This window comes from Stegodyphus dumicola, chromosome X1 (genome assembly GCF_044657685.1).
Source record: "Stegodyphus dumicola isolate Sdum_Otavi_A_Nest chromosome X1, ASM4465768v1".
Lineage (NCBI taxonomy): Eukaryota > Metazoa > Arthropoda > Arachnida > Araneae > Eresidae > Stegodyphus > Stegodyphus dumicola.
In genome coordinates this window covers 125,349,622-125,376,264 of record NC_140780.1, presented here as the reverse complement: position 1 = coordinate 125,376,264, position 26,643 = coordinate 125,349,622, and the positions used below count along the sequence as shown (strand labels likewise).

General features: G+C 33.5%; 1 protein-coding gene across 4 annotated transcripts in view; it reads right to left on the bottom strand.

Annotated features, from left to right (window-relative positions):
• Klp3A (kinesin-like protein 3A) overlaps positions 1-26,643 on the bottom strand; it is a 298,885-nt gene that overhangs the window by 117,243 nt on the left and 154,999 nt on the right. For all 4 annotated transcript variants that reach the window (XM_085808353.1, XM_085808352.1, XM_085808354.1 and 1 more), the window contains exons 20-21: positions 3,004-3,207; positions 2,833-2,925 (exon numbers count right to left, since the gene is read on the bottom strand). In XM_085808353.1, coding sequence (XP_085664479.1) covers positions 2,833-2,925; positions 3,004-3,207 — 297 coding nt within the window. The remainder of the gene's footprint in view (positions 1-2,832; positions 2,926-3,003; positions 3,208-26,643) is intronic.

Sequence of the window (26,643 nt, the reverse complement as noted above, 5' to 3'; positions counted from 1 at the left end):
TTTGACCAATAGAACGACGGGCACTTGTCTGTACTCTTCGTGCACACCAAAGGTTATGTTAATGCAGAGAAAGGAGAAAAGCTATTTCCGGGAGTATGATTCACCATCTGACATTCCATATTAGGAAGAAAAGTTGTTTATTTAGTTTCGGCTTTGGTACCGGGGAAAAATAGCGCGTTCATTTAAAAAAAAAAAAAAAAAAAAAAGCACTAAAAGCAAAAAATAAGCACTCAAAACAAAAAAATAAGGGCTTTAAAGAAAAAGTAAGCACTTATAAGGGCCTTTATATTTTATTTTCAAATATAAGGACTTATAAGCATTTATAAGGACCGCTACGAACCCTGCTTCATTTCTGTACCTAATCACCTCCTACATTGAAACATGTCATACCTGGTCATTGTGCAAGCAAGCCTCCACATTTATTCAACATCAAGTCTGTTCACTGCGACCGCTCAGTGACAGAGTGAGATTGACCACTACAACCAGTTTTCTGTCTCTTCTGCTGCTAGACTACGAAGGGGTAGGACCGGGTTTCTGTCCGTCCTCACCGCGGTTGATGCATGTCTGCAATTTGTTCTTTTTCGCGCCTTTCTGACGACTATCTCCATATAGTTTCAAGAGAATGCATTTTGTAAAAAAAAAAAAAAAAAGTACGTTGTATGAAGATTCAACTAAATTTATCTAGATGCTGACTTCTGCGGTAAATTAATGATGTTTTACGACTTCAGATGTCCTCGAAAGGAATTCATGTGCACGTGTTCCATCTTGGTGCTAGAATTGTGTTTCCACAAAAATATATTGGAATAATAAGTCAAATCAATGTCCTTCGCTATAAAAATTGAATTTTGTTATCATGTAACTTTGTGTAATGAAGATGAAAAGAGATTTACTTAGATTGGAATATTACGCATTTCGTGCACGAAAGGTTAGGACTCAAAATGGTAGGACTTCTTACTGCTGCCGTATTTCACGGTCTATTGTCTTCTGTCTGGAGATGTTTTCTTGATTTATACCAGTATTAATTTAAATTTTCACGATGTCAAGATATAATAAATTTTTCATAATTCACATTATTTGAAGTGTCATCCTTTGGGGGTAAGTTACTTTAATTCCATATTTTTTTTTTTCAGATCACACATTTCATCCTGCACATTATCCAGTATTTATGGGTTATTGTGGACACCACCATTTATCATCACATTTGGCACATCATTTATTATTACAGTCAGAAGCTTCAGAATTCTCATGTTATACTCTTCAGTAACCAGTTCATTAAACCAGGTGATTACTGCATTCTCCATCTCTTTATAACTTATGAAATGTTTACCACCAAGATATTCTTTCAGCTTAGGGAAAAGGTCCCCTCCCCCCCGGGGATCGACACACAGTACTCTGTGAAGTTACTAGATAAGGATTTGTACCTAAGCAGTCTCGGCCATGGGGGGTATCAAAATATTGTGCCTGGTGGTTCCCTACGATTTATGAGGAAGGGATTATCCTGATCTTTCACACGTCTGGTGGGATAAATCCCTGTTAACTAGGCTGTCAGTAGCAAAATAGCACCTGGGCCATTGAGCGTCCAGTCCACGCTGTCCCCCATATTCTGTTTAAAGCCTGAAGGAAGGGTCTGTCTATATAGTACTGGTAGGTAGCACTTTAGATGACCAGTCATAGCTCCAGGCATTCAGCACAGCCCGCCATGGTCTCTGTTTGCTGGGGCAGTGGCCTTAGCTGATCAATTCAGCAGTGGGTTTTGGAAATATTTTGATGCTATTGCACTCAGGGATGTTGGCTCAGTCTTCAGTAGGAGTGTATTAACCACCTCCAAGGTGGACTTTCACTGGAATGCCCAACCCATGCCTAATATCAGGATTCCCAGCTGGGTCCAGTCCGCGTAATGTCATTTAGTTGACAAGGCACATATACCATTACCACTACGGAAAAGTTGGAAATCACTAGAAGCAAGGTCCGGACTATAGGATTGTATAATCAAAAATTTCTCATCTCAACTGATCGAGCAATTCTTGAGTTGCTACGAAGGCATTGCTATGAAGAAGCACAATTCCTCCAGAAAACATTCCTTACCTCCTCTTTTAGACGGCTTGTCGAGTTTTTATAGTCTCACAATAACAATTTGCACAGGTCATAGTGCCTTATGGCATGAAATCTACGAAAGGAACACCTTTACTACCACTAAGAGAGAATGTTCCAATTTTCTCGATTTTTGGGGTGATGAGGGATGATGCCACTCAGGTGACTGATGCTTGCTTGCTCTTTGGGGTCATGTGATACACTCAGGCCACACCATCAGTCACAATCTCATCAAGAAAGGCCTCTCCATTTGTGTAATATCGTGTCACAAATGTCAATGCTGAGCCCATTCTCGAAGTTTTGGGTGAATAATTCAGATGCCACCCATTGCACAAAAATTTTATTGTAGCCATGATGTTGCAACACACTTTCACTCAGAAAGAATGACAGAGGTCTGGAAACATGTGCAATTTACCATGTCTTACAAGAATCTGTTGTTCACTGCAGTCTTCAGGTCTGGCCGCAGAAGATTATAGCATGAAAATTCCGAAGCTTGTGAACAGATACGATAAATGTTTAAATGAAGGTACTGATTCTATAGAGACATGATAGAAGCTTCAGATATGCAACAGAAATGTTTTTGCCAACAAATATAGTGAATTTCATTTTGTATAACTAAACAGTCTTAATTTTTTGAATGACACTCATATATTTAAAATTTTCACCACACCAAACCAATAATAAAATAAAACTTGATTAACTAAAATATGTTAGAATAAGAAATAAAGGAAAAAAGCAAACCTGGAATTCAATTTGATTTTTCAATGATGTATGTTTTTCAGATTCTGAAGCTGTTTCAGTAAGGCCATTCATTTCCTTCAAATAATCTAATGCCTATGATAACAGAAACAAAAGTAAATACACTTGCAAGCATAAAAGAGTTAAATGCATAAAACTGCAAGTAATGCTTACTTTGCACTGAGACTCTAAGTTTAGTTTTGTTATCTGGTCTTCATAATTGCTTTGCATGCGTTGCATATTTTCTTTTAAATCTGCAATTTCATCATTAAGCACTTTTATTTTTTCTTCATATGAGTTGATATTAAAACTCTCTTGGTCCTTTTCTTGCTCCATTAAATCTTTTTGCATTTCAATGCCAACTTCCGCAGAAACATACTTTAAAATTATAATATTATTAGCATTAGAAATACAAAGCTTTATTATAACAAATATATTCCATAATTCTACATTTTCACGTAATAATTATAATTATCAAATGACTGCCGTATTTGACAGCATATAAGACGCACTTTTTTCCCTAAATTTGGTCTCAAAAACGTTACCTGCGTCTTATACATGAAGGTAATTGCATTCAATAATTCTTTATTTGGCTTTTACAAAACGTGAGAACTAAAAGAAACTATGTTATTGAAACTTTTTTTCCTTGTGTGTGGCCGTTTAAATAAGGGTGCGTCTTACATGCCGTCAAATACGGTACTTAATAAAGGATTAGTGGCCTACAGGTTCGTGGCCAATATCTTATCTCACCAGCACATGTAACTTCAAATAAATGTTTTTGAAATAGGTATGGAATACATGATATTAAGAACAGCTTTTATTAATTCCAGTACAGTCAAAAGTGTTTAATCCGGACTTGTCGGGACTTCGGCGATTCCGGATTATCGGTTTTTCCAGAATATAGATCATCAGTTTAAATCTCGTGAGGTGGCATGCAGAAATTATAAAATTAAAAATATGAAACCGTACTTTATGAAATAAAGAGCAATTATGATCTAAAGGGTATCAAAATTTACAAAAAAAAAAAGCTTAATATTTATTTGTTTACTTTATTAAACATTTCTTTCAATGTGTGCATGCGTAAAGCATACATTACACATAGTCGAAATTAGAAAATTGCAACCAGAAAACTATTCGATGTGTATTCATGATATTTATAATGACGAGGAATTTGATTTAAATCATATCAAAGAGTACATCGAGATGAAATACTACATTTAGTAAAGAATTATAAGCCAAATAAAATAAAAACATCTGCTCTGAAGATAAGGATAGTGCTGACAGATCAACTTCCAGTTCATTGCGCGCCATGACCAGAGCAGCGTGAAATTGATAAACAGTTTTCGAAATGGTTAGAGAAACAAAAGATATGAGCGACTTCACTTTTTGCTTGATGGACATCGAAACATGCTTTCGCTTTGTAGATTCTTTGGCAGCTCCAGAATCGGAAATTCTTTTTGACATAATCGAAATTTCAAGCTTACTAACAGTCTGCAAAAAATAATAAGCTGGATCCAATTAAAAGATTAAGGAACAACACAATCTGCAACATTAAATGAAATAGATAATTAGATAATTTAAGCTTATACTGTTCATTATACATTAAATGCGCATGTGTAAACGTATTATGCACATGTGTAAACGTTTTATGTGCATGCGCAGAAAGTTTGTAGCTTTGAGGTCCGAATTATAGATCATTCCGGATTATGGACTTTTGACTGTATTACAAAGTATTAAATTACCGTTTACATACAATTTAAATCATTAAGAAGTCCATTTATTACCTTTAAATTGCTTACTGTTAATTTATAGTTGAATTAAGGATTAATATACTGAAACTGCTTTTAAATAAACTGTTAAAGTTTTAAAGATAAAATTATGCCCCATGCATCTTATATCACTTATTGTTTCAAAAAGCACCAAAAAATAACCTAATAGGTGTAACTGCATACATAGACACTATATATTAATATGTCATCATCCTGGACTTTTAAGAGTTGTTTTTATTGGTAGATGTTTTATTGGCAATACAAAACATCATAAAAAAATCAGAAGTTATAAAAAATAATATCCATTTATTAAGCTAGGCTGTTATATTCTGTTAAAAATTCAATCTGCAGAGAGTAAAGAAAATGTTTTGATTTGAATTAATTTACTAGGATACAAGAATTTTTACCCCTCTTAATTTTTTTCAAATTTTTAAAAGAAACTAAAGTACAGTACCAGCTACATATTAAAATCACTTCTATTTCAAACATATTCGAGTTTATTAAGCCGTTAAGTTTAAAAGACGGCGATTTGTATACTGCAAACTGTTGTAACTATTTCAACTTTTCAAGTAAAATAAAAATTAACAATTAATTCAATAATTAACCCTAAAACAATAATAAAAATTAAAGCATAAACAACATCGATATTGACAGACACATAATTGTTGATCAAGCTAAAACTGTTGAAATCTACGGTTTTGACAAGTGTTCTGAATGTTGTTTCGGAGCAGCAGTTTATATGCAAGCCCATCGATTTTTCTGGGAGAACATTGGTTCGGTTAATCTCGAGCAAATCAACAGCTGCCCTCTTAAGAACCTGATTCCCGGGCTTCAGGTATGCGCTGCTGTCTTATTATCGAAGTTGGTGAAAAAAGTCTTGATTGCCTTGAAAGTAGCAGTGACTCATGTCTACTTATGGACAAAGTCAATGAGAGCCCTCACATGGATACAAAAGAAACTTTACAAATTAAGACATTTGTTCAGCATAGAACGCAACAATTCAAGAAATTTCATTTATTCAACAGTGGCATTGGATCAGAATTTAGTGGATCTCCTGTCACGGGGCGTAGATCCCCGCAAGAGGATAAGATTAGATAAGCTAATGCATCAAAAATTGTGATGGTGTGGTCCAGTGTTTCTGGTGGACAGTGACTATCCAACTTGGATGGAAATTATCTTGGATAAAAGTGAAGAGCTTAGTACTAAATTCAAAAACTCATCTCATAATGACGCTAAAGACACTTTACCAGTGTTGAATGTCACTGTAAAAGATTTTTTATATAACTTACTTAAATTGAGTAAAAATTATATAACTATTTTACATGTTAGTTATATTTTCAGGTTTGCGAATAATTTTAAAAAGCTCTAAAATTATCAGGACCAATTAGTCTGCAGGAAATAGCCAAAGCAGAATTGTTGTTGTTACGAGAAACCTATAATGAATGCTTTGGCGAGGACATCTGCCAATTAATAAGGCATAGAAACTGTCTTACACAAAAGTAAGTTAAAGAATTTGAATCCCTTCCTGGATTCTGATTTTGTTCTCATAGCATGAGGCTGTTAGGTAAGACTAATCTTAATTTTTTTGCTAAACATCCGGTAATATTACCTAAAGTTTATACATTTACGTTATTAGTTACTGAACATTAGCACCAAAAATTTTTGCATGTTGGTGCAACCGCATTATTGTGTCACACGTGCGAAAAGTTCTAGCCATTAAATGGTCGCTCTATTTGTCGGAAAGTTGCACTTGATTATACTGTAGGTTTTAAAAACAAACCAGTTGTGTGTAAACCGGGGCTGTGGAGTCGGAATCGGAGTTAGGCAGATTTTTGGGTAAAAGGAGTCCGACTCCAGTTTATGTTGGATAGTTTAAATTTGAAATGAAATTAAAGTGAATTGAAAAAAGATTTAATAACAAACTGAGTTATTATTTTTTATGGACTATATACATTAATAAATAGTTATTTTATATTTTATTGACATATTAATAAATAAATATAAGGGAGGAGGATGGATGTGATATTTGCCATTATTGATTAAACTGTTTCGTTAGTTACAATTTAGGTAAGCAGCAAGAACTCCCAAAATTGATGCCATTCTTAGGAAGTGAGCAGGAAAAGGAGCAATTATTTATCAAGGAATGTGACGGGGAAGTACATATTTGACGATACAGATGCTGTTAGAATTAAAATCTTTTTTGAAGATGTAGATAAACCTAATGTTTCACTAACAGAAAGATTGTGAAATGATCTTGAAGAATTGGAAACACTTCTTTCTACACTGAATATAGCCACAAAAAAGATACAATCTGAAGAATTTACAGGAGGCGAGAATGGAAGAATGTGATGTTTGTTCTTTCTGAAATGAAGGGTTTCTTGTAGAAAGAATCATTTCTTGAACGAAGAAAAGAGAAACTAGTTTGCTAGACAATGAGATCTTGCTACGTTCAATATATGTAAATCTAAAACACCGAATTTTGTTGGATAAAGAACATATTAAAAAGGCAAAGAAGCCATCTATGAACTTTCATTAAAAATGAAATTATTCTCAGAACAACTGGAGAATTCGAATTAGGACACTCAAACTGAAGACATTTTAATTGAGCCTCTGTTATCCTCTTCCAGTGATGAATTAGATTTTGAGAAATATTTTGGAATAATATTGAAAAGGCAAAGTAAATGAAAATAAAGAACCAAGAGCCTTTAGATATAAAAATGAAAAAATACAAACAAGATGTCTACACGACCTTTGAAGAAATAGAGAAATATGATTGCGCTTGCAAGACACCTCTTTTAGAACTTATAAAAATCTATCCTGAAAAGTTAAAAGAAGTAACTCTAACAGTAACAGCTCTTCTTCCTACTCAAGTTAGTGTGGAAAGTTCTCAGTTCTGAAGTTTATCAAATCGGATCTATGGCCCTCCAACAAAGATAATGCCAAAGCTATACTGTTTCTTAGAAATAACTAATGCCAATTTTCCCATTTCATAATAAATGTTAATTAATATAAATAATTTGCTCTGCCATCAGTTTTTTTTCCTGTAGCATCTATTACTTCTTTTATATTATAAAAAAAAGCTGCAACCCATGTGTATAGATATACACTCTTTTGCAAAAAAAATTGAAGCACCAAGAAGGACTTTTGCGATCATGACAAAATTTAGTACGCAAAAACATCTTGATCGAACACGCAGATGATCAAAGTTTCAAGGCAAAGGAACACGAATTGCGATCATAGCCTGCATTTTGCAAAGTATAAAACCAGTAACAGAGGCGGAAAATTTATTCTTTTTTGTTGCTGCCATTGTAATTCCGTAAAGAAACAACTAAAGATGCCATTACAACAATATTGAAGACCTTACAGACAATTAAACGATTTTGAACGTGGTCCCATTGTAGAGTTGCATGAAGCTGGGTGGTCTTACCGAGCAATAGGCCGCCACCTGCAGCGTACAGACTCTGCTGTGCAAAGATGTTGGCAGCAATGGCTGCTAAAAGGAAACGGCAGACAAAATGAAGGCTCTGGGAAGGCCAAGGATCACAAATCCGAGGCAAGATAGGATGATTGTTCACCAGGCCCGAACCGTCTCAATGGTATCATTGCTGACTATTCAATACACTACAGCCATATCTATATCTCCTGTGGTACTGTCCACCATCTCACGACACTCGTCCGAGGTAGGGTTACGCTCACAGAGACCTTTAAGACGTTTGCCTCTAATTCCACATCGGCGGATTCGTCTGGAATGGTGTTGCAGCTGACCATCATGGCTGACAGACTGCCATCGTATAGCGTTCAGCGATGAATCCCGCTTCACACTTGCAGCAGACAATCACTGCGTTCCTGTCTGGAGAGGACAGGGCCAGCGGTCCCATTCAGCCTTTGTTTTACAAAGGCATGCAACCATAACCCCTGGTGTGAGGCACTATTTCTTATGACAGCAGGTCATCTTTAGACATTCTCCATACATCTTTAACAGCTCAACAATATGTTGATACCATCCTGTGGCCGGTTGCATTACCTTTCATGGCACGTCATCCTGGGGCCATCTTCAAACAAGATAATGCCAGGCCGCATAGTGCTTGCATATCTGTAGACTGTCTCCGTGCGACTGATACTCTTCCTTGGCCAGCAAGGTCACCAGACCTTTCACCAATCGAGCATGTCTAGGACATCGTAGGCTACTAGATTCAGGCACCACAAAATATCGCAAATCTGGAGCAACAACTGATAAATGGCTGGAAGAATGTGTCGTAGGATGACATTAGGAACCTCTACCGCTCCTTGCCTCGACGAATTCAAGCATGCATTGCCGCCAGGGGCGGTTCAACCAGCTACTAATTAGAATACTCAGTGGGTGATTGTGAACCGTGAACAGGTACTATGACCTTGATTTTTTAATCATTTTATTATCTGTGTATGAGCTATTTAATTTCATAAAAAACAACCACTTCCTTCACGATGCTTCGATTGTTTTGCAAAAGCAGGAGTTTGCATATGAGAGAGTCGGAGTCTAAAATTCCAGGAGTCAGACATTTTTGCTACCGATTCCACAGCCCTGGGGTAAACAAAGAATGGGAAATCTTTCATCAGACAGAGTTGTACCAGACTATTCTTTTAATTGCAGTGCAGTGGACTTCTGTGGACCATTTTTGAAAAGATATCTTAACCCCCTTTAGGAAGCTGCAATTAAATAATTTAAGTATAATTTTAAGAGTTGTAGGCAAAGCAAATTTAACATATGAAGAGTTCTTAATAGCAATTATACAGATTGAGGGAATTTTTAATTCAAGACCTCTGTGTCCATTAACAGTTAAAGAAGATGATTTTAGAGTTTTAACTCCTACACATTTTTTGACAAATAGATCAATAAATTCAGCTATTGAGCCTGATTTAACCAATATAAATGAAAATCGGCTTAAGAAATAGCAGACAATAACAAGAATTGTGCAAATGACTTGGAAAAAATGGCATCATAGTTACTTAAATGGACTGCAACAAAGAAATAAATGGAGATTTGAAAAAGATAGTATTCACATAAGACATACAGGGTTATTGCTACAGGATAATGTACCTACTCACAAATGGGTTGTAGGTCAAATAACTGATGTGTGTTATGGAGGTGATAAAAATTTTGGGTTGTGAAAATTAAAACTAAAGAGGTATGTTTAAAAGATTTACTTCCAAAATCTGTGTTTTACCCTATGCTTGAATGAAAAATGTTATGGTGAACCCTTTATAACAATTTTTATAATTCTAAATGAATATCAGGTTTTAATGCTTTGTAGTATTCATTACATAAAACTTAAAAAATTATAATTAATATATGAAATGAAAGAGAAACTCAATTATACCTACAAGCTTACAAGTGTTCAATGTAAGCACCTTATGCCACACATCACACATCAAGTCCATAGGCCAGTTTCTCCTAAACATTGATTAGCATTTGTGGTGTAATTGTTGCAACAGGTGCCTCAGTCCTGTTTCTTAGATCGAGTAGGTCAGCTGGTGGTGGAGGCACATACTCCCGGTCCTTTATGAACCCCCCCCACAGGTAAAAATCATATCAATCTGTGTCAATAAATACCCTGTATTTTAAGCATATAAATGATATTGTTTTATATGATTTAGTTCCTAACAAATAATTTAGTTCTTGATTTAAAAACAGTAGCTATTGACAGGGGCTTTTCGCCCAACATTATTAATCAAGCCGTTAAAAAATTCTCATCTCAACTCACCAAAAGGAACACTCTTGTTTTAGGAGATCATAAGAATTCTGTTGTCATTCCTTTCTTTCCATCAATTACCTATAAAATTGCACATATTTTACAGAAATTTAACTTTTGGGTCGTTTATTCTCCTATCAATAAAATTCTGAGTTCCATACTCAAGGATCAACTTTCGGATACGAATTCCTGGGGTATTTACCGAACTCCTTGCTGGTGTGGTTTAGTTTACATTAGTCAAACTAAGACAGCCCTGAAAATGTTGTGTTAACCCTTTGCGGTACGGTGTGCCCGATTTGGGCACATCTAAAATTTTTCTTCTGTATGCACAAAAACATTGAACAAAAAAGGATTTATAAGTTACTCTGAACCTTCTTTATTTATAGTAGATGGAAGCTTAACACAAACAATCCAAATATTTTAGACATGTTTAGTTTTTTAAGAACCTCAGTTTTCAAAGAAATCTTCCAGATTTTCTTTAAGTATAAAATGAACTGTTTGAAAAGAAATTACTATGTTTTTTTATTGGTTGTATGCTAATCTCCTTATTCTATATTAGTTTTAAATTTTTACCTTGAAATCTTGCCTAAAATTGAACGGCGAAACTCAGGTGTTCCCAAAGCAAGCTCACCGAGACTCAAGGACAACTGAGAGACTGTATTCTTTGTTTCTCCGCATCTCCTCGGTCAGTTCATTGACAACAGAAAGGTGGGTACACATCTGTGTTTTATTTCCTGCTTTTCTCTTTCTTCTTATCTCTCTCTCTCTCTCTTTTTTTTTTTTTTTTTTGGGAGGGTACATTTGGTTATTAACTAACAAATTGTTGGGGTGATTTTAACAAATTGTTGGGGTGATTTTCTGAAGGTCAAGGGTAATTTTATCAGTTAGCTGTTTGGTTTTTCACTAGAGCAGTTCTCTTTTTCTTTCGTTCAAAGTTTCACTAGTGCTACATTTAATAGTTTTGAGTTGTAGAAGTTTATTTAATTTTATTTTTAATTATTTTCCAAATAGATTGGAGAGGACTGACCATTTCTGAAGCACTGAAAGTGCTACACGAATTGCTTTCAGATAGTGAATCTAATACGGATCCCGGTATATGTGCAAAACATGCAATACTGGATTGTGCTTTTTCAAAGGTGATGTCACTTTCTTCGAAAAGTACCATAATGAAAAAATAGACTAAAATGTAAATACCATATACCCAAGTTACTTTTTTTCCCATTCATACACATGTAATTATAATATAACCAAAAAAAAAGAGATTTTTAGGGGGTGTAGAGTAGCAGATCTTCCTGTGGCACACCCTGGGTAATGCTAAATCTGCTACGGTATTCAGAATCTAGTATTTTTTAATCATAGGCAAAATCTCTTACTCTTTTACGCACTTCCCAGCAATGCTTGTTTCAGCACTCTTTTCAAAATTCTATTCAACCAGTGAGGCCACTTCAGGCACACCCACAGAATTAAAACAATAAGTATTATCTTCACAAAATTTTACTTCTGTACTCCTCTAGGCCTAAATAGTCTGCCTACCTTTTTTCATTGAAATTCCAACTTTAAAAGGTAGCGTGCCGGAAAGGGTTAAGGAACATGAGGCATATGTAGAGGGGAAAAAAAAAAAAAAAAAAAAACCCACTCCACAGAAGTCTTCTATTGCCTAACATTGTTGGTCCGAAAATCACACTTTCAATTTTTCTGCAGCCAAAATTATTCAAAAAACATCTTCCAATGGGAAGTAAGATTTTCTAGAGGCATTTCACATTCAAAAAAAAAAAAAAACTTTTCTGTTTTATCAACTACCCTAATTCCAATCCATCTTATCTTCCAGTAGCATCCAGTAGCTTAACTTCTGTCCAGCCATTCTTATCTTATCTAATCACTATATCTTATCTCATTCATTTGCGCTTTAGCAGCTGAGGATGATTGCTCGGAAAAACCATTGAAACTAGTCCTCTGAAAATTAGCAAATATAATGCTGATTTGTGTCATTTCACTTCTAAATTAATAATTGTTCGGCGTGTTATTTTATCTTAGTCAGTTCTCTATTTATACAGTCCGCTCATTAGACTTACAGAATCACAGTACATGGTCAGTACAGCTGGAAAGGAGAACAAAATAGATCACTGGACAGAAATAAAACATTGTTAAAAATGAAACTAACTAGGTTAGAAAATGTAGTGGACGAATATGATGGCATTTTGAATAAAAACAAAATTCAAATAAAGTACTGACCCTTTCAAAGTATTCAAATGGATATTAGAAACTTAAGAAATAGATATTTTGAAAGTGTTGATGAAAAGTCGATCACAGCCATCGATGAAGGAATCGCCGAAATGGAAGAAAAAACGGAAGTACTACAGGTAAGAATTATGGAAATGCTATCATCTATTGCACACTCTGAACATGAAAGTGATTGCAGTAAATTTGATTCCAAAGTACAAATACATTTGCCAGAATTACGAATTCCTAAATTTTTGTGGTAAATATATTGAATGAAACAATTTAAGTTGCAATTTGAAAGCATTATAACAAATAACACTGAATTAACAGAAGATCAGAAACTCTACTGTTTAAAAGGCTGCCTTGATTGATGAAGCAAAAAATCCTGAAACTGTTGATGATACTTGAAACTGAAGCAGCTAATGAATTTAATAATATTTCGTTATTAAATGATACAGTAAGTTGACGAATTTAGGAAATGGCAAATACCATAAAAGGCACATTCAAAAAATAAAACACAGTGAATATTTCGCATGGCAATTGGATGAAAATACTGATGTAACAAACTTTGTTCAATTATTAGTTCACATATGTTTTGAAGATGATAAATTAATTGCTGAAGAGTATTTATGTTTTGAATCTCTTTATGATACAGCAACTGCAAATGAAATTTTCAACCTAATTGACGATTTTATATCTGAGAATGATATTCCTTGGAATAATTGCATTCCTGTATGTAGTGAATGAGCTTGGGCTTTAACAGGAAAGCATTCCGGTGCCATATCTCAAATAAAGGAGGGTCTTTCCTGAAACTAAATTTACTCACTGCTCCATTCATCGTGAAGCTTTAGTAGACAAAACAATTCACGAAAACCTAGAAATTGTTTTTAATGAAGCTGTGAAATTTGTTAATTTTATTAAAAGCCGAGCTTTAAAGTCGTGAATATTTAACGATTTTATGTTAAGAGATGGGCAGTGAACTTGAAAAACTTTTGTTACATTCCGGGGGTAAGGTGGTTATTCAAATGCAAAGCTTTGTCTTTTTGAATTTCAGAAATGAAAATTTTCCTGTGATTCAAAATTTGAATTGCAAAAATGTTTATTTAGTGAATTATGGTTGTCACATTTAGCTGATAGTTTTGGAAAGTTAAATGAAATAAATTCAGTATTACAAGGACAAAGTGTCAATTTCTTTACCATTAGAGATAAAATAAATACCTCAAGCTAATAATCAAAGAATTGGATAATAATATTTTAAGCTTTTTACCACTTTTAAAAAGTTTTCTAACCAAAAATAATTTGAAAATAAAAGAAGAATTAGCATCCAACATTATAAATCATTGTTTTTTATTATAAAATTATTTCAACATGTATTTTCCCAAGGATTATGAAAAACAAAACTGGATTAAAAATCCCTTTTGCTCAGATGTACCTGATATTTTATCTCATGAGGAAAAAGAACTATTGATAGTAATTTCCTGTGATCGAACTCTAACTGAAGATTTCAGAAATAACACATTTGTTAACTTTGGCTGAACCAAGAAAAAGAATTTAAAGGCATTTCAAATAAAGCTATTAAGTTTTTACTGTCTTTTTGCACAAACTATTTGTGTGAACAAGAATTTTCTTCCATGTTATATCTGAAAAATAAATACAGAACAAAATTAAACCTGGATCCTAATTTGCAGCTCAAACTACGTGAAATAAGACCAGACAAAGAAATTGTTCTCTTTTAAACAGTCCCAAATTTCCCACTAAATTTTAAAGTTAAATATTATAACTTAAATTTTGATAATTAAAATGGTAAGCAATTTTTAATCTTATATTTCTGTTGAGAAATTGAAAACTAATCATTGTAAAATGCAGTGGTGATACTAGTTTTTAAATTTTTGTTTAGATGATATGTGTTAGTCAAAAAGTTGAGAACTGCTGGTCTAAGGGGATAAGATATGCAATATATACTGTTACTAAAAACACTATGCTTTGAATGTTTTATCAGAAAGTCAGAAAAAAATCATTTAACGGCTATTCTGTTATTAAATTTTGTACTTCAGAAACTGGATTATGAAACATGCAAACAATTTAAATTAAGCATTAATGCTACAGAAGTTACTGTGTTTGACGAATTTATTTTGCTTTTTGAAGAAATGATGTCAATTATTAAATAACATTAACTGTAATACTAATAAAATGGAATATCCATAAGAAAAAGGTTCAAAATCAAAGGCTCTGATGGTTAAAACCGATAGTGCTCAATCAAGTTATATTAACAACGACTACATTTTAGCATGCCCTAGAAATTTTCCAGCTTCCATAGAAATATGCACCCAGTTATAAAAATAAATAGTTACTCTAATATACCATTTTATAATGGGTCCTAGCACTACGTCCTAGCATAATAGTTAGCATAATAATCCTAAAAACTACAAAACATTTACATCTTGTAGCAACAATACCCAACAAAATATTTATGAGTCTTTTTTATTTGAAGCCTTCCCAGAATAGTTTGGCTTATTTAAATCATTTTCCTTCTCTTTAACCATCTTTTCTAACAATTAGAAATTTGTTTCAATATGCAAACCAAAGTTCCCGCTAGTTACTGCATGCTTTATCTCCTATCTCTTGACAATGTACATATGAGGTTTTACTTGATCTGGTAAAAGTTGAATAGTCTAGAATCCCTGTTAGATGTGAAAAAAACTATTGCCATGTCTGAACGTACCTACAAATCAGATACAGTTTTAAATAAATCTCTTATTTAAGAGCTTAAAACATAAAGGAACTTTCTGAAGCTAACAAAATCACCTACAACTTGTGGTGATGCAATTAAACACAAATAGTCAAAATTCCAACATAAGATGTGGACTACAAAATTTAATTTTAATCTATACTGGCTCAGTCACTCTATCATCGTATTAAATTCAAATATCCGCAGCGATAATGCAAGGAAAACATTTTTAATTAATTACATAGCTATTTTGCTTTTGCTAAGGACTGTTTTGTAAACTGTGTCTTATAGCATTTATTACCTTATTAATTCAGATTCAAAATATTGTATAATAAATCACGAAAATGGGAAGTAATTCACTTTACAGAAAAGTTGTTTAAGAGCTCTTCATCAAAAAAAAAAAAAAAAAAAAAAAAAAAGAAATAACATTGAAATGCTTATAGAGTGTTCCTTCGCCACTTTGCACTTCATGTTTTGCGACTTCAGTGCTTTGCAGGTTTTTCCAAAATATTCATCAAAAAATAAAAAGGAAAAAATACAACCAAACAAAAAGATTAGTTGACTCAGAGTACATACCACAGCCTCTCATAAAGGCGCGTGATTGGTTTCAGTGCGACATCGACCAATGAGAGTACGAGTGGATTTATCCCTGTGAATTGATTGTCTATGCATCATCGCAGCCTTACCTAGCATATTCTGTTGTATCTCGCCAGCCTTGTCCATGATGTTGACTGTCTCGCATATTGTATTTTAGTATTATGTTGGCGAGAACTTTTTTTTGTTTAAGCAATAACTTTTTTTACTAATTAAGCTCTTATAATGCCGCCTAAGCGCTGTGCCCCTGCAAAAGCATCCTCCAGAGCACCCAAGAGGAAGAAGATGACCATCAGCAAAAAAGTAAAACTTTCAGAAATGATCAAAGAGGGCAGAAGTTATGGATCTGTGGCACGCCATTACGGGGTGAATGAATCTACAGTGCGGTACATCAAGAAAGATTAAGCAAACATCCACAAAACTGCTTCAATAACCTTCAATAAAGAAGTAAAACGTGTGGTAACTCCGCATAATAACAGAATTGCGAAAATGGAAGCTACACTGGCATTGTGGACTGCTGATTGCAGGAAAAAGACAGTGAGTTTGGACACTAATATGATCATGACAAAGGCCAAAGCTCTCTACGACCAAATCTTGCCCGATGACGACAATGAAGAGGCTGAAGAAGGTTCTGACGACCTCAAGCCAGTTAATAGCGCTGCCAGGAGTGATTCGCCTCCTCAAGGATGAGGTTTTTCAGCCTGCAAAGGCTGGTTCGACAAATTTCAAAAAAGATACATGCTTCTGTATGGTGAGGCTTCCTCTGCTGACAACGATGCTGCTTGTCATTACGTGGAGTAAGAGTTTCCTAACCTCATCAGTAAAGGAAGCTACCTCCCTGAACAAGTTTTCAACATGGATGAAACATGCCTTTTTTGGAAGAGGATGCCTTCACGTACATTCCTCTTCAAGGAAGAGGCCAGTCTTCAAGGCTTATAAAGACCACGTGACTGTCATCATGGCTGGCAATGCTGCAGGTTTTATGCTTAGCCTTTTCACGTGGGCTCGAAAAATAGTTGTGTTCCTTCACTGGGGGCTCTTCGCTCAGCGGTTATGGAAAGGGGGAAAATTCTTTTAGATCGAGTCTTAACGACGAGGTGATTAGTGCTCTTTTGTTGGCAGGCAGAGAAACGGTCAGTATTTCTTTTCGGTCTAGCTGCAAAGCTCTAGGCGTTAAAATGAGGGAAGTATTCTAATTGCTTTCACACTGCAGGTAGATGTATGCAGTTTTCCCACGAAACGCAATTTATTGTTTTATTTTCAGACGAAATGTTTTATGCTACAACTAGACAATTTTGTTCATTTTTTGGTTAAAATAACATTTTAAACTTGCACATAGGTTATATACTGAAAAATAAGTGAAGTAATCAGAGTTACCTATATTCACTTGTCACAGTATAGAGAATTTAGTGATATAAAATATTCAAACGTATCCTTCAAACAATATATAGATTTTCATTTTAAGTATTATAATTATTGTGATAGTGAAGAGCAAATTAAATACAGTTTAATTATTACAAGTGTTATTTAGAAAGCATTTTCGAGTTCCCAAATGAGTGATGTTGCAAATAGCGTTCCCAGGCTTGATCTGCCTTCATATTAGGGTTATAAGATCTTTAAATTTTTTAACCGCTTCACAGTTTTTGGTTCAGTAAAGAAATGCAGAAGCAAACACTGGAGGTTTAGAAAATAAAATTCTTGTTGAGTTTCAATGTATTCAATAACAAAAATTTAGGTTTACCACTTAGAGATATTATATTTTACTTTTACCTTAGACTAGAAGGGAAATAGTTGTTCGTTGATTTATATTGTTGCTGCATCTTTTCTTTAAAAGCAAAATTGCATATTTAGGAACCCATTAAAATTTAAAAAAATAAAGATTTTTGGCGAATGGAGAAATATTTCTTCAGTTTTTATGATCTACATTTTTGGAATGCTAAAACCACCTTTGAGGTATCAGATTGTTATGCGAAATTTTCAGATCTCAAGCTATTTACTGTTGCTTTCTATGAAAGTAATGAAGCTGGGTATGAAGATTAGTACTGAGTTAATGAATATTAATGAAAATTCGCACTGAGGATTAAATTCAGGGAACTAAAAAGTAGTACACATCTGAATTCCTGTATACATGCTTAGTATTCCAATATCTTGTTTGATTCCCTCCAAAACACAATTTTCACGTAAAATTAATTACTTTCTGAACACTACAAGTTGCTGAAAGGTTAAAGCCGTTGAATGCTGGTAGTTCGACGTCAGGCAATCGAGCTGGCTGCATGGTTGGTTTTCATTGTGTTCCCCATGTGAAACGTGAATACGAGCCAATTTCTCCTAAAAGCTCTCCATGAAGGCATGCTTTCCTTTAGGTAGGCAGTCTTCGTGTGCTTTCCCATATTCAATTAACCTAAACTAAAGTATCTAATTTCTGAACAAATTGATACCGAACGTGGTGCACGACTATAAAGGCTTTACTTCTGAAGAAGTTCATCACTCAGTGGTGGAGAAGGTGGTGAGGCTGGCTCACATCATAAGGAATGAAGGATTTGTTGAGGTGACAAAAGAAGACATCAGCGCGCTTATCGACTGCCACTCAGACCCACTGACCGATGAAGACCTCCTTAAGATGACAAAGTCTGCAAGTGAGGAAGAAAACGAAGAGAAAGACGAAGAAGAAACTGAAAAGCATGGCCTTACCCTAGAGAATCTGCAACAATTGTACAACATGGTAAAAGCGATGCAACGATTTGCACAAGACATTGATGACAATATGGTTCGGGCTGTCGAGTTCAGCAATTGCGTCGACGGGGTTATGTCCTTGTACAGGGGAGTTTTGAAGGAAAAGAAAAACAAAGACAACAACTAGCCATCACCATGTTTTTCTCCAAGGTAAAGCTCCCCGGCTCTACCGTCAGCGCTTCCAGCAGAAGTCTCCGAGTGAGCCTAAAGCTTCTATGAGCCAAGTGAGAGCCTCTCCTCAACCACCAACAAGACTCTTCGCCTCTCTCAGAAAGCAATGTTGATTAATGTTTATTACTGTATAAGGTTTTGTAATTAACCTTATTAATTAGGACGGACACGTTTAAGTAAATACGTATACTGTTGTAATTTTTGTCTTAAATGTGTAAATTATAAATACTGTTTACATATTTAAAACATTCTTGTACCAGCATACACGAAAATTCTAGGGGCAAATCCTACTTCACGGAAGGTTTGGTCCCCATTAACCGCAAAAAATGAGGGATCACTGTATTTCACTTCTTGCCCAGAAACTCAAAATATCCAACCTTTATATTAGAAACAGGAACAAATTGCAACTCATTCGAAAGATAAACCATATTTGTGAGTGAATCGCCAAAAATATTCCTCCAACATGCTAATTCACACTCAAAATAGCAGTCGTGAAAACAGATAGAAATTTCAGATGATTAAAATTAAGGACCTTTTGCTTAAAGCCCAAAAATCGATAAAAAAAAACCTAAGGACTATTAAGGATCACATGAACCCCGTTCACAGTATATACTGACCACAAGCCCTTACTCTATCCATTTACCCAAAAATACAGCATCTCCAAACAAATTCCGTAACTTCAAAGGAAATAGCCTTACTTAATTACAATCAAACTACCAAAAGCACAAGAGCAAGAAGATGAATTTGAGACTTTGCAGAAATCTACAAATTTGATTTTTAACCAGCCTTCCCTTTCCATTTAAAAAGCATATTAGACCTTACATACCAAAGAGTTATTGCATGAAAATATTTTAACAGTTACACATATTACCCTATCCTGGAAGTAGATCAACAATAAACTTAATCTTCCAAAATTTATTTGGTCAATTATCAAGCAAGATATTCAGCACTGGACAAAATCTTGTATTCCATGTCAAAAATCTGAAATATCCCAGCATAGGGAATCAATATTTCGCAAATATCAGAAGCCACCAGAAAGATTTAGAGAAGTATATACTGATCTTGTTGGTCCATTACCACCATCAAATGGTAATACTTACTGTCTGACATGTATAGATAGATAGATAGATATACAAACTGGATGGAAGCCATTCTGCTCGAAAACATCTCCGCAGAAATTACAGTAAAAGCTTTCTACAGCAATTGGATAGCAAGGATTGGAATACCTTTGCATCTAATTACTAATCGAGGAACTCAATTTTCATCTGAAATATTTCAAACCCTGTCAAGAATCTGCAGTATTAGGCTTTCACATATCACCCACAGTGCAATGGTAAGGTAGTATGGCTCCACAGATCAATCAAGGCTGCCTTAAAAGCCCATAATAATACAATATGGAGTGAAACATTACCAGCATTTCTCTTAGGCTTACAAACTGCAGTCTATGATGATACTAACAGTACAATAGCAGAGGTGGTATATGGAGAAAATATTAAACTTCTTGGAGAATTCTTTGAAGCAAAAATAAATCATATAGCACTTGAACTTTTATAAATAAATTACAAAAGTATACGGAATTAATCCAGCTGAATGAAACTCAACAGAAAGGTAACCCTAAATTATTTGCACATAAAAATTTAGGATCAACGTCTCACGTTTTTCTTCCTACTGATAGAGTTCGGAAGCAACTCAAACTACCATATGAAGGTTCATATTTTACTCCTTTACTATTTAGGATAAAGAAGTACTTACTTTACTATTTAGGATAAAGAAGTAAATGCATCAACAGACAGATTAAAGCCATCATGTACTCACCCACAACAAATTTCTGAAGAAGACCAACCTAAAGCTCCAAACTGTGCAAACAATGCACTAATGCCAGCTGAGATTCAAACCAGAACAACTGTGACTCAACCCAAAATCAAATCAACTTTAAGACAATCCCAAACTGTTAATTAGAATTAGAATTCTTTAGACAGTGTTGCAATTCAAAAACTGATATTCTGTATTTATATGTTAATTAATAATAATTATTTTTGGAATAGGCACCATTACTCGGTCCCAACATTTCTAATGTAACATTCATTACTGGTAGGGAGTAAATGTAGCGGCATAAAATTCGAATAATTAATTTAAAAGTAACTCGCAAACAATTTAATAATTATAAATGTTCACTTTGCATATTATTGTATTATCGTTTTGTGGCAACAGTTTTCATATTTAATTTCTTTTTAGAATCCAATGTCTTATTTTAGAAGAGAAAATTTGTTCTATTACTACAGTTGAAAAATAAAATATTTGTCATTAATATGGTATTACACTAATACATAGCATGTAATTTAATAAAAGTAGTGATATATAGTCCAATAAAATATCATTAACCCTTTAACTGCTTAAGACGTGTTTAAACGTTTTCAGAGTTTCCTTTAAAAATGCTTTAGACGTCTTTACACGAATTTAAAATCGCTTGAAAAATGTTTAAGACATGTATACTCGAAGCCCAAATTTTGCCAAAAATGCTTAAGACGTGTTTAGACGATGCGCTCTGGTGTTCTTTTCCCTACCTTTCTGCAAGCGGTTGTCAGTTGACACAAAGCGCTTAATGGGGTGTGAAGTCTCTTTGAAAAGAGCACTTTACGAAAAAGTCCTGAGAGTGAAGTATCATTGTCAGACAGCAGGTATGTATTATCTGTGTGCCGACTATAAGTTTGTGAAAGAAGATAAATCGTTTTACAACTGTCTGCCTTGTGGACTTTAAACAAATGAAAGTCAAACAGGATCCGAAGTTGTTATAGTACATTGCCGAATTTTAGTAGAAACAAGAAAAAATAAGAATTGTAACGGAAGACGCCTTTATGCATATATGTTATACAATCAAATATTTTACTTTTGTATTGAAAGTTGATTACAATTTCTGATTTGTCAGGAAAAAATATAAAATGTTGCAACCAGCTTTCTTGTTTGCCTTCGTATTTCAAACGCACGTTATTATAATGGTATATTCTTCTTTTTACATTCTTAAATGTTAAAACTGTGCTTTCAGCATGCCTGAGTTTTCTACTCGTATGTGCGGCACTGTGCTGCGTAGATATTGGCGAACTGACATATAAAAATTATATGAATGTTGAAAGGAAGATATTCTACTCAAAACTTCAATTAAATGGAATAAATGAATACGCCCAAGGAATTTCTAGAAATATTTGTTTAAAAAATTTTAATTATTAAGATTTTAAATCCAAAATGTTTTAAAATCTAAAGAAAAAAATATGTATTCCTTGAAACATTTTTGGAAAGAAATCTATCGATATAAAATCTCTTAAAATTAATGCAGTGTAAATTAATTAAAACAGTTAGTCTACGGAAGGGTTAGATATACTCCGCACAAAAAATTACATTCAGAAGAACAATTACTTAAAGAATTAAATTAATTACATTAAAAGAATTTAAAATAAATTAACATCTGTCCAAATGTCAATGCTAACAGCAATAGCACGAATGAAAGTTATTCTTTAAATTCCAAACTTAATTCATCCGTCGGTACGCAATGATTGTGTCTTTGCGATTACTTTTCTTATACATACTACAAAAGGCCGCCAACAAAGTAGCAGTAAAATCGTTGAATACTAATAGTTTGAAGCGGGTTCAAATCCTGACAAATGATTGCCTGCATACCAGTTTTTGCGAATTTTTGCTGCCCATGTTTAATGTGAATATGAGCCAATTTCAGTTAGCTTTTCATGATGACGTGCCTTGACTATGAGTCCTCGCTTGGGCTGTGTTTGGTTTGGCTTGTTAGATTATTAAGCATGTGGAGGCGATCTGCCTAAGGGGAGGTATGCTTTCGTGACAGATTTTCTAAGGGAAACAATATCGCACTACAAAAAGTTAAAACCATAAAAATGCCCATGCAATCAGCCTGTTCACGGGGGTTTGAATGCAGGTCAAACTACCAGTATGTTAAGAGAAGTGAAATCGCTTCACATTACTGAAAAGGCAATAACTTCGAATTATACTATGCTACCACTTTTCCTCTAATATGAAATTTTGAGCTTTTCCATTATCGGACAGCCCACCAGCGACTGAGCAGAGTCTAATGGAACAACTAGGGGTTCCGTCCGGGGTTCGAATCCGGCAAACAGGCTGACTGCCAGGATGATATTCTTAGTTTTTGAATATGTGTAACATGTATTCAAGCCAATTTCCGTTAGGCAGTCCTCAAACGAAGGCATCCTTCACCTTAGGCAAATAACCATTGAGTACTTTGCCATAATAAAATAAACCATTATCCATAACATGCTTCAAATATTTTTCTGTTGAAAAGTGCATGCGCCAAAGTTGGACCCCATTGAATAAAATATGTTGTTTATTTTTTCTTTGTTTTTTTATAACAACAATGTTCTTGTTCTCAGAATCTGAATTATCAATAAAATTCTTTTAATAATATGCGATTCTATTTTGTTTTTGTTTAATGAAAAATTAATTTAAGCGACAAATTTCTTACGTTTAGAAAAATTTTCGAAACAAGTTGCTGTCAAAAATGCATCTTCTCGTTGCTGCATATATTTATTTAAAGCAAACTGCTTTGTGCGTGTGCTTTTATATTTGAAAGGATCCAGAGAATTTTTAACAGGGAAATAAAGTTATTAATTTTATTGAATTTTGTGGATTCTTTGTGTTTTGAGGTAAAAGTCAAACCATCAGATATGTGATAACCTTAAAATAAGGGTATATATAATAAGGATTTTGCGGCCACACATTCCGAGCAAAATATATTACAAAAAATTATCTATGTAGAATTAATGTATATTTTGTTTAGTATTTGAATTTATCAGTGTTATTACACATCAGTTTATCAGTGTAAGTTATATCAAGATTTAGTTGTGTTCGATATTAGAATTTTATTTGGTTTATATAAATCCGATTTGTTTAATAATATTATATTTATTAAGTACTATTTATTACGTTTCCGAATCTGTCAAAACCAATCAATGGCTTCCTGGCTAAGATTTCTGATTACCGCTAGTTCGACTCATACTCGAACCCAAACAAACGAACTGGTTGCATTGTTGAGTTTTGTGATTTCCCCCATGTGTAACATGAACATGAGTACGTTTTACTTAGAAACTCGTCCATGGAGACATCCATTGCCTTCGGCTGATAGATCTCGTTTCCTTTCCCATACTCAAATAATCTAAAAATTTTTCAAAAAGACTAACAGATGCATATAACAAAATAAAATTAAGTAAATGCATATAAAAAAAACTGAAGTAAATGTATATAACGAAAAAAAAAAAAAAATGAGGTAAAAACAAATTTTTAATAATTTTTCAATACAGTAGGTTTTAAATTGCTTGTTTTCAAATTTTATTTCATTTTCATGTATGTACTAATATACAGTTTATATGTGCGAAAGTGTGCTTGTTCGGCATATCCATATACTATATTAATTAAAAAAGTCTGATTTGAAAATGCATGCACTAACGCGCTATTCTCGTAATTTGAAAAACACTAAAGTATTGTCTGAGAAAATATTTAGAAAGAAAATTAAATTTCGTCTCCTTACTCAGAGCTGTGTAAAACAATTTAAATAAGCTTATTAATTTTTTCTTCTTTATTAAAAACAAATTAGTTTCTTTTTCATCTATATATGAAAAATAACAAAATCTTGCTGTCAGACTGGAAATTCTTAAAAATATAAAACTCATTTTTTTCTAATAAAAGTTTCTGAGAAATTTCTCTAGGTCAGCAGGAAGTAACAGGACCACTGACTGCTTTGTTTGAAAAACCCCATGAAGTGGATGATTTTATCCACAAAAGGTTTTCTTTAACAAAGCAGATGCGGTCCAAATAGCTGAGAAGCGTTCGTATTTGAATAGCTAGAAGCTTGAGTTGGAAGACTTATTGTTCCCGAAGCAATCAGTCAGACCATGGAGGTAGGAAGTAAGATGGAGTAGCCATAAACAGGTTTCTCCCGTACCCTGCTCTGAAGCACTGGAGATCTCTACGTGGTGACCAAAACATTGGGTCATTTACCATTAAGTTCAATGGGTTTTCACGCAATCGAATGTAAATATTTTGTAACTACGTCGTAAATATACATATAAATGTACATATTTTCTTTTTCTACAGCACTTCAGAGTCCTAAGTATATGAAAACAACATATTTTTAAACAACATTTCATTCTGAATGGAATTACTTTTCGCAGAACAGATTTCTCAAAATGCTTTAATTTGAATGAAATTTTTTCACACATTTTCGTTAATTACATTAGGAAAAAAATTTAGGTAATTCGATTTTATTCAGTTAAGGTACAAAAATTAAGATCAAAGTTTATTGCATTATTAATATTAAAATTATGCATTGTTTCTTTTCTATTTATAGAGCTTCTTCCCAAAAATACTTTCTTAAATATGACATGATTTTTTGGCTTCTGAGGCATCTTTTAAATCGAAAAATATAAGTCAATTTATAATTAATGCTCTATTCGGTTCATTTTAAATTAGAGAATTATTAGAAATTAGCGAAATACTTTAAATAGTACTTAACTTTCTCTGAACATTTCTGAAAGGGAATAAAATAAGGATTTTTTTAAAGCATTATTTAAAACTCGTAACTGAGTTATTAGAAAATGTAAGGGGAATAATTCTTTTAATTATACTTATCAGATTTTTTTTTTTACCATTAATTTCAACAATACATATTCCAAAACTCTTTATTACGTGCATCTTATAGCATTTGCTTTACAATGCCTTTTAACAGATTGCTTTCCAGTACGAACAATTCTTGCTTAAATAGTTTTATAACGTATTTGTAAATAGGATTTCAATTTATTATTACAATTCAATATTAAGGTTATATATATTTAGATAACATTTATAATCATTATAAATTAGATACATTTAATAATTAGATTTCTTCACAGTTGTTCATTAATGAATAAATTCTTCATTTCAAATACATTTATAAATAATTTAATGAATATTTATGCATTATGTTAAAGGTAGATACATGCTTTTTGCAAGCACATGCATAAATACCCATACATATTTCATATTTTCCATTTCCGGCATGTGCAAATCTTTAATTTCTGTGCATTCACTATATTTTGTTTTTAATTAACCCAAATAAGTAAAACGTGTAAGCCCAAAGGGATTATTTTTCAGATATATATAAAATTAAAATGATAAGTTTAAAATGAGCAGCAGTAAAGCCTCTCCTCTAAAATATTTTAAAAGGTACATGTTACAATAATATATGGATGTGAAAAAAATTTATTTTATTTAAAATATTTTGGCGTTTGAAACATAAAATAAAAGTAGCGAATACTCTATCAAGGGTATCGAAAGACGCATACAATTTTAAAGGTACCGTAAGGTATTTTTCATTCTTTAAGCATAACATTTTTGTTAAAATTTTTATTTTTGTATTTCAACAGCTTAGAATTTTATAAAACAAATTCATAATCAAAATCACTGTTGTTAGTTATTGAAAAATAACCAAGATGTGATTTTTGCGTAAATGTCACTAAACTATACAAATTGTTATTATCTATCACACTATGAATGTTTCTTTCATGTGAAAGTGTCCCTTTTTCGATTTGTATGGAACTGTCGTGTGTCGAAATACTATCAGAACACTGTGAAGCCATCTTTTGAATGTAAAGAAAGAACTCCCCATCTGGTGACCGAAGCTTCGAAGAAGTGCTTCACTTCTAGTGCCGGTTGGCCAATCCTTCCTTTCTTACCTCCATGAGTCAGACAGCAATAAAATTTGTTATAGATATTTCTCTCTCTCTCTGCTAGTTCTTGAAATCTTGGAATGGGTGAAAGTTTATTTTGTTTTACATATACAGTCAAAATTCGTTAATTC